The 12,963-nt window shown below is 59.4% G+C and overlaps 1 protein-coding gene across 2 annotated transcripts in view; it reads right to left on the bottom strand.

Moving 5' to 3' along the window:
* The window catches only part of KIAA1671 (KIAA1671 ortholog), a 193,052-nt gene that overhangs the window by 100,040 nt on the left and 80,049 nt on the right, over nucleotides 1-12,963 (bottom strand). Inside the window, exon 1 of one of the 2 annotated variants that reach the window (XM_062182724.1) lies at nucleotides 8,326-8,433. The exons of the other annotated variant lie outside the window; for it this stretch is intronic. Within the exon in view, the coding sequence (XP_062038708.1) occupies nucleotides 8,326-8,376 (51 nt within the window). The 5' untranslated portion in view covers nucleotides 8,377-8,433. Of the gene's footprint in view, nucleotides 1-8,325; nucleotides 8,434-12,963 lie in introns of those variants that run through there. 2 annotated transcript variants of the gene reach the window in all.

The raw sequence follows: 12,963 nt of genomic DNA, 5'->3' as shown, positions 1-12,963 counted from the left end.
AAAAAAAAAAAAAAAAAAATTATTTATTTGAGAGGCAGAGTTACAGACAAAGAGAGGGAGAGACAGAAAAAAAGGTCTTCAGGGGCCGGCGCCGTGGCTCACTTGGTTAATCCTCTGCCTGTGGCGCCGACCTCCCAAATGGGTGCTGGGTTCTAGTCCCGGTTGCTCCTCTTCCAGGCCAGCTCTCTGCTGTGGCCCGGGAGGGCAATGGAGGATGGCCCAAGTGCTTGGGTCCCTGCACCCGCATGGGAGACCAGGAGGAAGCACCTAGCTCCTGGCTTCGGATCAGCGTAGCTCCGGCCGTAGTGGCCATTTCGGGGGTGAACCAACAGAAGGAAGACCTTTCTCTCTGTCTCTCTCTCTCAATGTCTAACTCTATCTTCAAATAAAAAAAAAAGAAAGGTCTTCCATCCACTGATTCATTCTGAAGCCAGGAGCCTCCTCCGGGTCTCCCACGTGGGTTTAGGGGCCCAAGGACTTGGGCCGTCTTCTACTGCGTTCCCAGGCCATAGCAGAGAGCTGGATGGGAAGAGGAGCAGCCAGGACACAAACTGTCACCCATATGGGATGCTGGTGCCATAGGCAGAGGTTTGGCCTACTACACCACAGTGACCGCCCCAACAAATCTTTACCAAAAAAAAAAAAAAAAAAAAGGTTGGGTGGCGCCACTGGGGCCACCAGCGTCTGGCTGACCCCAGCTCTGCATCACTGGCCGACTCCTGCAGTTGGGGACCGCGCGGGAAGCAGCACGAAAGGGACTCCAGTCCAGCCCTTCTCTACACCCACAAGGAAGCGGGGGCTCAGCGAGGGTAAGCAGCTGCTTGGGGTCACAGGTCAAGGGCACCCAGACTCCTGGACCCCAGAGGTTTTCTGAGCCCAGCCCACCCCCCCAAAGCTTCTACCCTGCACTTGTTATTCTTGTCAGCAGTCACAGGATTGGCATGTCCCTTGTCACTGCTCCACGCCCTGGAGGGTCTGTAAGGCAGCCATGACCACTTGTGGTCAGCCAGGGCTGCAGCCTAGAGGAGGCACTTCCGCCACTGACCCCAAGCTCCCACCAGCACAGACCAGAGAGCGCGCGACCAGGCCGGCAGAGCTATCCGCACCATGTGCTGCACTTTTCACTCGGGGCAGGAAACACACACTCTGCATTGTCAGGGACCGTGTGGGGGCCGGCGTGGGGCAGAGGGTTAAGCCGCAGCGTGCAAGGCCCACAGCCCACACCGGAGCGCGGGTTCAAGTCCCAGCTGCTCAGCTTCCCCCCAGCTCCCCACTCACGCACCTGGGAAAGCAGCAGACGATGGCCCAAAAGTCCTTGAGTCCCTGCTGACCACACGGCAGACCCAGATGGAGATCCCGACTCCCAGCTTCGGCCCGGCCCAGCCCTGGCTGTTAAAGCCATTTGGGGACTGGACAGTAGATGGATGATCGGTCTCTCATCTCCTCACCTCACCGCCACACCCCTTTTCTCTGGCTGCAGCCACCCTGCCCTTCTTCCTATTCTGCAATTGGCCTGTGCATACGCGGACCACAGGACACTTGCACCATCTATCTGTTCCTTCTTCCTCCTATGCTCTCCTGGCCTATCCCTGCTCCTCCTTCAAAGTCTCCATTCAAAGATCACCTCCTCCAGGAGGCCCCCCAAGCCTGCTTCCTCCTCCTTCCCATAGCACAGCCCACCTGCCTGAACTGAACACCAGAGCGTGAGCCCCTGTGGCAGGAGCCCCGACCGTCTTCTCCAGGAGGGGGTATTCCAGACACCCAGAGCGGGGCCTGGCCCCAGCGCCTGGGTTGAGTCGGGGGTCCAGCGCTGGCATCAGCTGCTAATGCTTACGCAGCACCTACTGTGTGCCAGGTTGTCCCACGGGGAGCCCAGCACCACTATTTCCATTCTCCATATGGCCAAACTGGTGTCGGAGAGCTTGGGAGACGGGCCAGAGGCCCAGGCGCCATCAGGAAGTGCCCCAGTGGGATCAGAAGCCTGACTCCCAGCCGCCGTCCTCTGCTGGACCTGAGCCTAACAAGGCTCCTGCCACGCAAGGCAGAACCGCAACCGCCGGTGACGCACGCCGGCCCGCGGCCCAGACCGCAGGCCGGCTCACACCGCACAGAAATAGCCAGTTCGTCTATTTCAGCCTCACATACTGAGAGCAGACCCCGAGCGCAAAGGGAAACGCAGGGAGCTAGGGCTGGAACAGCAGCCAGGGCAGCTGTGCGCGGGGTGCACGCTGAGCCACGGCTCACGGCCCTCCCAGGCCCACAGCCACCTTCACACACACCTCCACTGGGCGCCTACTGGGTGCCAGGCCCGGGGCTGCGGGCCAGGGCCTGGAGGGCGAGCATACGAGCGGTCTTCCTGCCTGCGGGACGCTGCGTGCCATCCTCAACCCACCAGCTTGGGAGTCCGACTTCGCAAGTTCAAGTCCCAGCCCTGACCCTTCCGGCTGCCCACAGCCCCAGTTCCCTCATCTGCCGAATACGGATGGATCTGCTTCTCGGGCTGCTGTGGGGGTGAACAGGGAGCCCCCAGGCTGCCCGCTCAGAGGGAAAGCAAGCAGAGCATGTGGTCCTGTGACGGTTACCACCAGTGCCACCTGCAGGTGAGCACCGGCTGCAGGGGAGGCCAGCTAAGTGGACAAACAGCACGGGAGCCTGGAGGGGAGGTGCCACACTCGGGGCGTTCAGATTTATTTCTTTATTTGAAAACCAGAGCGAGAGAGAGAAGGATCTTCCATCTGCTGATTCACTCCCACCAATTGCCCACAACAGCCAAGGCTGGGCCAGGCCAAAGCCAGGAGCCAGGGACTCCATGCAGGTCTCCACATGTGTGCAGACCCAAGCACTTGAGCCATCCCCTGCTGCCTCCCAGTACATCAGCAGGAAGCTGGATCTGAACTGGAGCAGCCAGGACTCAAGCCAGGCACTCCGATATGGGGGTGCAGGCATCCCCAACAGCGACTTAACCACCGTGCCAAAGGCACCTGCACATCTTCCCACCAAAAACAACTCCAGTCAAGGAGCGGGGTGTGCAGGGGAGCAACGAGGTTCAGTGACCACAGGGAGGAACCGAGGCTTTCCCCACCATTCCCTGCAGGGAGGGGTCTGCTGGGGCGGGGGAGGGGCCTGAAGCCAGGGCGCAGGGGCACAGCCCTCCTCCTCGGCCTCCAGGACCAGGGACACGTTCCTGCAGGAGCTGTCAGAATCCTCTGGGGGGCTCCCTTCCCCCAGGCCACCCTAGCCCCAAGGCCGCCAGGTATCTTTGTGACCCGCAGCTCCCAGGGACGTGCGAAGCCATCCCTGCCCAGTGCTGTGGGTGACACAGAGCACAGGATACCTCAGAGCAGCTGGGGGTGTGGCCTGGGAAGGCAGGGGGAGAGGCGGGCCCTGCCATTGGATCAGGGCCCTGCCCACCACCCCACTCAAAAAAGATGATGGACATCCACGCTCAGTCCTGCCCCATGCCAAGGAGCCTAGCGCCTCTCTCTTACCTGATCCTCAGCACAGCCCTGAGGGGTGGTGCTGACAGATAGGGAAACCGAGGCTCAGAGCACACACAGGACTCACTCAGCCGCGGGGAGCCACCGCCCCCTCCCCACCAAGTGCCACTCGGCTCAGTGCAGCATCCTCCCGCCATCACCCAGCCTGCACTGCGTGGAAACCCTTCCTACGCACTGGCCCACGGCCCCGACCCTGAGAGGCTCCATTTCCCTACCTGAGAAGCCAGAAGGAGCCCGTGAAGTGACAGAAGCAGCCCCAGGATCAGACCCGAGCTCCCATGCGTCCAGTGAGCTAAGCCCTTCCGGCCTCGGTTCCCCAACTACAAAATGGGAGCAACCAGGAGATTTAGGTTTTCTTGGGAAGAGGTAAGGGGACACCTGCGAGAAGCACACAGTACGGATCAGGGACTTTGCAAAGGCTCAGCAAACACCATGGTGGCAATGGTGGCCGTTATTATTATAACCAAATTACAACGGACAGCAACCAGCTGGAAGCCAAGGCCCCATCAAGACCAGGCACCACAGGGCCAGTGCTGTGGTTAAAACCCCTGTAGCGGGTTAAACCCCTGGCCTGCAGTGCCGGCATCCCATATGGGCACCAGTTCGAGTCCCGGCTGCTCCACTTCCGATCCAGCTCTCTGCTGTGGCCTGGCAAAGCAGCAGAAGATGGCCCAAGTCTTTGGGCCCCCGCACCCGTGTGGGAGATCTGGAAGAAACTCCTGGCTCCTGGCTTCGGCTCTGGCTCTTGTGGTAATTTGCTAAGTGAACCAGCAGATGGAAGACCTCTCTCTCTGGCTCTACTTCTCTCTGTAATTCTTTCAAATGAATAAAATTAAGAAAAAAAAAAAGGGCCAGGAGCCTGGGACTGCGAGGCTGGGTGATCTCATCAACAAAGGATACAAGAGCAGAGCAGCGCTAGCAGCCGCCGGCTACAGTTACTAATGATTCGAAACAGAAACTCCATCTCCCTCCCCCACTTCCCAGCTGCTGCGCCACAGCCGGCTGAGGTCCTCCCCCAAGAACAGCCCTGCAGCTACCAGCACGCCTCGGGCCGCCCACAGGAAGCCACCGGCACCCCGAGCCACAAGCGAACACTTTGCAGAAACCTGCTGCAGCCCACGGCCGGCCTCACTTCTAAGAAGCCGCCCTGGGACGTGGCCCCGAAGGTGGCTCAGGGCTGCGCATCTTCATCAGGGCCACGTTCCATACCTGGGGACCACCCGAGGGTCCGATTGCGGGAGACTGGCTCGCGAGTCACATGGGAACACAGTGCAGGCGCTACACACCGTGTTTACAAAGCATCCCCACGTGGGCGGGCAAACGCTCACGTCAGCAGTGGACACACCCAGAAACGGGTACCGCAAGCCTCATGCACTCATTCACACAGCGGGCAGCCACGGAGCCCCTGCCGCGGGTAAAACCTGCCATGGCGAGATGCAGCGAGGAACCCTGGATCGCACGGCGGCGAAAACTGAAGAACGGAGCTTCTCCTCTTCGGCACCACGGACAGCTGGGCCAGGATCGTTCTCGGTGGTGTTGGGGAGAGGGCTGGTACCTGCAGGACACTGAGCAGCATCCCAAGGAGCAACCCTGAGATGTCCCCAAGTATCCCGTGGACGGCAAGAACACCCCCACGAGCACCAGTGGAACTTAGTCTGGAGTAAGACCAACCCCAGGGGTAGTTTCTGTGTTGTTTTTTTTTTTTTTCCTTTCTCTTAATGTTTACTGACTTATTTTCATCTACTTGAAAGAGCAACAGAGAGATCTTCCATCCACTGGTTCACTCCCCTCCCAATGCCCACAACAGCCAAAACCAGGTTAGGCCAAAGCCGGAAACCAGCAACTCCATCCGGGCCTCCCGTATGCGTGGCAGGGGCCCAGGCATTTGAGCCAAAACCTGCTGCCTCCCCGGAGGTGCATTAGCAGGAACTGGAAGCAGAACCAGGACTCAAAGCCCTGGGATGTAGGATGCCGGTGTTCCAAGTGGCATCTTAGTTGTGCCAAACGCAGCCCCCACTCCATACAATTTTTTTTAAATTTATTTATTTGACAGATAGAGTTAGACAGTGAGAGAGAGAGACAGAGAGAAAGGTCTTCCTTCTGTTGGTTCACCCCCCAAATGGCCGCTACGGCTGGAACTATGCCAATCCAAAGCCAGAAGCCAGGCACTTTCTCCCAGTCTCCCATGCGGGGGCAGGGGCCCAAGCACTTGGGCCATCCTCCACTGACCTCCCGGGCTGGACTGGAAGAGGAGCAACCGGGACCAGAGCCTGGCGCCCATTTGGAATGCCAGCGCTGCAGGCAAAGGATTAACCAAGTAAGCCACGGTGCCAGCCCCTCCATACAATATTTAAGTCTCTTTAAAACACTAGGACAAAGGCTCGAGGCAGGGGTGGGGCTGTTTGGGAGTGGTTGGGAAAGATCTCCATAAACAGGTGACGTCCCCAGAGTCCCGAGAACAGCGAGGAATGACAGTGCTGACAACATGACGATGAACACACAAAGCTACGTGGGGATGTGGAGGGCTGGCCACCCCCAGCCTGCTCTGCGAGATAGGACAGGGCCAGCCGGTCACTCTGAATCTGAAGGTGGCCTCCTGGGAAAACGGGCCAGTCGACATTCTCCAAGCAGCTCCTGGGTTTCACAAATAAGCGAGGGACTCTGCAGGAATCGTCCCAGGCAGGGAAAGAGGCAGAAGGCATGGCCCCACCGTGCAGATAAGGAACCTGAGGTGCATGGCCAAGGCCACGTGACCTCACCGCCGTCCCGATCCAAAGCCAGGCTTTCCTGGGGGCCCAGCAAGCCAGAGTCTGCGCCCAGCACTGCGGACACAGGGCTAACCCAGGGACTGATTCCTGGGACAGGGATGCTGGTGTCGTGGGCAATTGACAAAGCCAGCAGGGAGCCCCGTGGGGGCCTCCATATTCCAGGATCTGCTCACCCAGGAGGAGCAGGTGGCCCAGTGGAAACTGCTCCCCGGATGGACACTTCAGGAAGACCTTCTAACCTGCCTCACCTCCACCACTTCAGGGTCCAGACGGGGAAAGGAGGCTCCGAGGGGACAAGACGAGTCCGAGGTCCCTTGGAGAGTCGAGGCAAAGCGGGGTGGGAGCCGTGACTGTCACAGGGAGGCCGAGCATGAGCACCGCCCCTCCCACCTCCCTCCGTTGGTTGCATGGGTGTCCACTGCTGGAACTGGCCGTGGGCACGCCTGCTTCTCTTGTTCTCTCTGTCACCCCAGCCCTCTGCACATGGTGCGCCCTCTGCCTGGCACACCCCCCCCCCCCGGCCCCCACCTCAGCCTCACCTGCCAGCTTCCACAAGTTCTCCGGCACAGCCTCCTCGGGGAGGCTCTCCCAGACCCCGGACCCTGCACCCCGGCGACACCGGCTTCCCTGTCGCACTGTGCGTCACTCCCATCCTAACACAAATACGGTCTTGGCTCCGGGTCCACGTCCCACTGGGCCAGACTGTAAGTTCCATGGAGTCAGGGGGCCCTCCCTATCTGGCTCTCTCAACCCTGTGTTTTGAATACCTGGCTTCAAACGGTTAAGTGTGTGTTGAGTGACTATGTGATCGAGTTCCAAGTTCCTGGGGAGGGTGGGCTGTATCTTGGCCATCTCCACCTGAGGCTGACACACAGCTGGGGCATTAGGTCATCAGGACCTGAGGAACTGCACACTTCAAAGATTCGAGTGACTATGGGTGACCCGGGCTCTCGGGGCTTTGTCGAATTTCCTACCCCAACAGGACAGACCAGCAAAGCCTGCCTGGCGTGGATTCCACGAGAAGGCCCAAATGTCCTTCAGCAGAGGACGTGGGCCGGGAGGGGCTCCTGATTTTTAGCTGCGCCAGACGGCTCAGGGGGAGGGGGCAGCGCCGGGGGAGCGGCGGCCGCAGGACGCTTCCTAAAGTTGTATTTTTAGGAGCTCCGGAAAGTTCTCTGGTGAGAAGGCATCTGAAGTATTTGCAAACACTCAGAAGGGGAAAAATAATATTTTCCAAGACTTTTCTCAACCCAGGGGCAAAGGCTCTGGAAGACTCCAAGACCAAATTGTGACAACTCCCCACTAAGCCCCCCAGGCTCACAGAGCTCCAAGGAAGGTCACATAACCCACAATCGGCTAGGATGCAGACAGAGAAACCCAGAGACGGCCGGCAACCTGCCCAGGGACACACAGCCCAAACAAGATCCGAAAAGCCACCTGCACCCCCCCCCCCCCAGGGCAGTCCACGCGCAGCTCCCGGACCTCGGCGCCCGGGCTTTGTCTCTTACACAGGGGTGAGAACGCGACGTGGCGGGCAGCAGTGTGTTTGTGTTCCCGACTTGGGGTTTTCGCTGAGTGTGGGGGAAGTGAAATCTCTCCTCTCACCTCATAAAAGACCGGGCATTTCCACAGGCTCCGAAAAACACAAGCGGGGTCTGATTTCAGCACAAAGAAGTCAAAGAAAGGAGCCTTTCTGAGAACTCCAAGCGCTGCCCTGGCTTTCCTTGTTGGCCTACACACACACACACACACACACCCAGGGATGGCACACACACGCACACATGCACACACACACGCACGCCTGGGGACAGCCCACACACATGCACACACACACACGCACACGCACGCATGCCCAGGGATGGCAGGAGACCTCTCCCCACCCCTGATCTGCTGGGCCTTTCCCCGGTGCTCTCTCCCCGTCTAACAAATGAGATCAGAGAGATCAGAGATGCCGCTGAGCAGCCAGAGCCCAGGAGGAAACTTGGTGCGCAGCTCGGGGGCAGGGGGAGGAAGGGGAGGGCGCGGAGGAGCCGGGGGCCGGGGCCGGGCCCCTCACTCACCCACAGGTACTGCAGGAGCTTCAGCAAGCTGGGGCAGTAGTAATACTCCATGCCTGGCGCCCCGCGTTATGCTGCCGGCCCTGGTGGCGAGGCCCGTTTCCCTCCAGAGGGGGCGGCTCTTCCCGCTCCGCCTGTCACGCTGGAGTCAGGTTCAAGGCGGCATGAATCATTCACCAGGCGGCTGGCGGCCAGGGGAGCAGCCAGCGGGCTTCTGGAACTGGCCACAGCCGCAGCCACAGCCGCCCTGGGGGCGGAGAAGCCGCTGTCCGCTGCTGTTCGGTCCATGAGCCCCGCCCTGCAGCACCTCTGGGGCAGGCCCAGGGGCCACTCCTCCCGGACTCGAGGTTTTGATTGCCTGGACTCTTTGCTGGGCCTCCCCCAGGGGAAATAAGGCTTAGAACCGGGGAATGGAGGGCGTGGGTGTGGGCACGTGTGGGCGTGTGGGCCAGGGAGGGAGCATGAGTGTGTACAAACACCTGTGCTTTTACGCACGTGTGTGTGTGCAAACATATATGTGAACATAACCACAACTGTCTGTGTGTGGAGCACGTGAGTGATGTGTGCGTGGGAATGTTTGTCTGTGGGACCACAAGCTTCCTCCTCCCACAAACCATGGAGGAGAGGGAGGCCCCCTCCCCCTCCCTGCAGGAAATAAATCAGCTCGGGACCCCACAGGCTGCCCCTGCACCTGCCCTCACCTGCCACCTTCCTCCCACCCTCAGCTGAGCTTCTGGGAGGGCCTGGGTACCTGCATTGTACACAGAGGGGAACCGAGGCCCAGAGAGGGCCGAGACTTGACCAAGGTCACACAGCGAGGCAGGAACTAGGCCAAGCCTGGACCCAGGCCTCTCAACTCGAAGTCCTGGGTCCAAGCATCTTTACTAAGAAATGGTGAGGGGAGCATCGATCTTCAAACATTAAAAAGGCAGATCCCAGCACACAGAGGGCCAACCCCAGCCACCTCGGGTGTCCCCCCCGCCCCGTCAGTGGGCCTCAGCGATGCCTTCTGTACAATGGGATGAACTAGCCGTGTGTGGCAGGGTTCTGAGGCTCTGGGGAGGGAGACGAACACTGAGGCATGTGTTCAGCCCTCGTGAGGGTGGTGTGACCATCACATGTGTCCGGACTCAATGCAGCCATGCAAACCCAGCCCTGACGGCCCCAGGGGCCTCCCCGACACCCATGCCACCGCAGAGCCACAGCACAGCCAGGAGAGCAGGGCGAGCTCGCCATGAAGGGCGCCGTGCCCGCAAGGACTCTGCACGGGCCCCCGTCTTGGAGAAGGCAGAGCGAGGTGGGGGGGGGGGGTACAGGCAGAGGAGCCAGGTGCCCCACCCCGCTGGGACCCCCTGGGCCCATCTGTGCTGCACCCCTCGTGGCAAGGCCAAGAGCCAACAGGAAATGCACTTGAACCAGGGGGGCTCTTGCAAAGTGTACCTTGATAATTTTCCGATTCGCCACTGCTCCCTGTCTGGCTGGACCTCCTTGCACTTCCTGGAGCAGGTTCAATGGCCACCCCCAAAAACCTACATCCACAGCGGGACACCTATGGATGTGACCGTACCTGGAAAGGGTCTTGGCCTCTGTAACCAATGTCAGGAGCCTGAGACATGAGCTGAGCTCCTGCTGCCTCACTGGGTGCCATTGCTAAACATCTGTGTCCCTCCAAACACGGAAACTCGGGGGCCAGCACTGGGGCGCAAGCGGGTAAAGCTGCCGCCTGCAATACCAGCATCCTATGTGGGTGCCAGTTCAAGTCCCGGCTGCTCCACTTCTGATCCAGCTCCCTGCTGATGGCCCAAGTGCTTGGGCCTCTGCACCCATGTGGGAGATCCGGAAGAAGCACCTGGCTCCTGGCTTCAGCCTGGTCCAGTCCTGGCCATTTAGGGAGTGAACCAGTGGATGGAATATCTGTCTGTCTGTCTGTCTCTCTCTCTCTCTGTATAACTCTGCCTTTCAAATAACTAAAATCTAAAAAAAAAAAAAAAAAAAAAAAAAGGTTGGAATTTGACTCCTAAGATGGCGAGACTAAGAGGTGGGAGCCTTGGCAGGTGATTAGCTACGGGGCTCTGCTGAGCACCCTTGGGGGACCAGGTGCACCCCTCGCCTGCCTTGTGCCACGGAAGGACACCCAGAGGGCACCGTGCAGAAGGAACAGGCCCTTTCCCAACACCGCACCGCGGACACCTTGACCTTGGAACCGCCAGGCTCCAGAGGTGAGAGCGGTCAACCTCGGCTGTCTCAGGTGTGTAGTGAGAGCACCCCCAATGGGCCGAGACCCCGGGTGACCCCACATCCAGTGACCAGTACCCGGATCTGAGGCAGGAGAGCACGGGGCAGAGGGCCAGGTGAGGGCAGAGGCGGGGACGCCTGGGCCCAGCGGAAGCTGCAGAGGCTGGGGAGGATACTCCCGGAGCCTGCGGGGCACGGGGGCCCTGCCGAAGCCTCGGTGGCTGCCTCTGCCTCCAGGAACCCCAGGGACCAGGGATCGCACATGGGGTAGGGGCAGTGGCCATGGCAACCCAGCAAACAAATGCACACGCCCTTCTTCCTTGCCTGGGTGGCTCCTGCCCACGTTGAGGCCTCCACGTTCAGTCCTAACCACCCTGCCCCTCTGCAGCCTCCTCTCAGGTCAGGCAAGCATCAGGCCAAGGTCATTCCTCATCCAGCCGTTCCTCCTCACCGAGGGCCCTGCCTGGTCAGCCTGGTCCCACCTCCTCCCGTCACACCGGTCAAGAAGATCCTCAATTGGCTTTTCGTCTGGCTGTCATGGGGGCCGGGGGGGGGGGGCAGGAGAGGGGGCGAGCGGGGCGGGATTCTCACCCTTGAGGAGTGCAAAGTCGGCAGGCACGTGGAAATAAACTATAGCACTGGAGGCCAGTGGGTTTGGAACGGAAGAGTTCACAGGGAAGGGTGCAACCTGGGAGGACTTCTTGAAAGAGGTGGCAAGGTGCGGAAGCTCGAACGTGATTTTTCTCAGGTTCAAATAAAGGACTCAGCACCTCTGGAAGCACACCTGCTTGAGTCGGAAGCGCCCTTTCTATACCCATAAGGCGCTCACCACGGGCTGTGCGTACCCCAGCCCCTTCCTCCCTCTCTCACACCCACCCTCCTTTTACAGAGAAAATAAAAACAGATTTTGTTTTCCAAAAAATTTCTTCCTAAGAGGAATATCAGTGAGAACAAGCAGGGCAGCCAGGGCAGGGGAGTGGCAGAGGCGCTGGCCCAACCCCAGCTGGGTGGCCCGGATGCCGGGTTCTGGAAATAGAAACCGGCACGGGTTGGGTGGGACCCAAGTCCCACTTCAGGGAGCTCTGCAGAAGCAAAACCCAGCAGGGAAGAAGGATTTGTGAGGCCTAGAGGAAGGCCCTGGCACGGAAGGGGTTAATAGCTAAGCACAAAGAATGAGCGATGCTCACTCGCCTCCACACTGCCCCCTGGTGGTCGTTCCTGAACATTGCCCAAGGAAACCGGTGCCTCCCTTATTTATTATTTATTTATTTTTCTTTGAAATGTAGAGGGAGGGAGGGAGAGATATGGGGGAGGGGGAAGGGGTTAGGGAGAAGGAGAGGAGGGGAAGGGGGAGAGGGCTCTCCCATTCACTGATTCGCTCCCCATATGCCTCCAACGGCCAGGGCTGGGCCAGACCAACACCTGGAGCCAGGACCTCCATCCAGGTCTCCGGAGAGGGTGGCAGGGACCCGGGTACCTGGGGCATCCCCTCTGCTCCCAGGTGTGCACTATCGGGAGGCTGGGGTTGGAAGCAGAGCCAGGACCCGAGCCCAGGCACTCTGACGCAGAAGGGGGGGTCCTGAGTGGGTCTTAACACCTGCACCAAATGCCTGCCTTAATTAGGAAGAGAGGTGGGGAGCGACAGAGACCCCTCCCCACTAGAGGGCGCTCAGGCAATCAGTGACGCCACAGGAATGCCGGCGCTTCCAGAAGAGTCCCAGGGCCCTGAGCCCAGTCCCAGCGTGAGGTGCTCACTGCCTGGGCCCAGGCCAAGCCACTTCGGTCCCCAAGCCTCAGGGGCTTCCCAGAGCTGCAGCAAAGATTCAGCCAAGCAACATGTGAGAACACCGCCCTCAGTGTGTGCACCCACCCATCGCCTTCCTGAGAGTCTACACTAAGCAAAGAAAAAAAAAAAAAAATGAGGGGCCAGCCCTGTGGCTAGGTGGGTAAAGCCACTGCCTGCAGCACTGGCATCCCATATGGGCCCTGGTTTGAGTCCCGGCTGCTCCACTTCAGATCCAGCTCTCTGCTATGGCCTGGGAAAGCAGTAGAAGATGGCCCAAGACCTTGGACCCCTGCACCCGCGTGGGAGACCTGGAAGCTCCTGGCTCCGGATCGGTGCAGCTCCAACCATTGCAAACAATTGGGGAGTGAACCAGCAGATGCATAGACCTCCCTCCCTCTCTCTCTCTCTCTCTGCCTGTCCTTCTCTCTCTGTGTAACTCTGACTTTCAAATAAAAGTAACTCTGACTTTCAAATAAATAAATCTTTTCTATAAAGATTTTATATGTTTAATTGAAAGTCAGAGTTACAGAGAGGCACAGAGACAGACAGAGAGGTCTTCCATCAGCTGGCTCGCTCCCCAGATAGCCACAATAGCCAGAACTGAGCTGATCTGAAGCCAG

The sequence above is a fragment of the Lepus europaeus genome, chromosome 23 (assembly GCF_033115175.1).
Source record: "Lepus europaeus isolate LE1 chromosome 23, mLepTim1.pri, whole genome shotgun sequence".
Lineage (NCBI taxonomy): Eukaryota > Metazoa > Chordata > Mammalia > Lagomorpha > Leporidae > Lepus > Lepus europaeus.
Note: the sequence above shows the minus strand (reverse complement) of the source record. Positions and strands in the feature narration are given on the sequence as shown.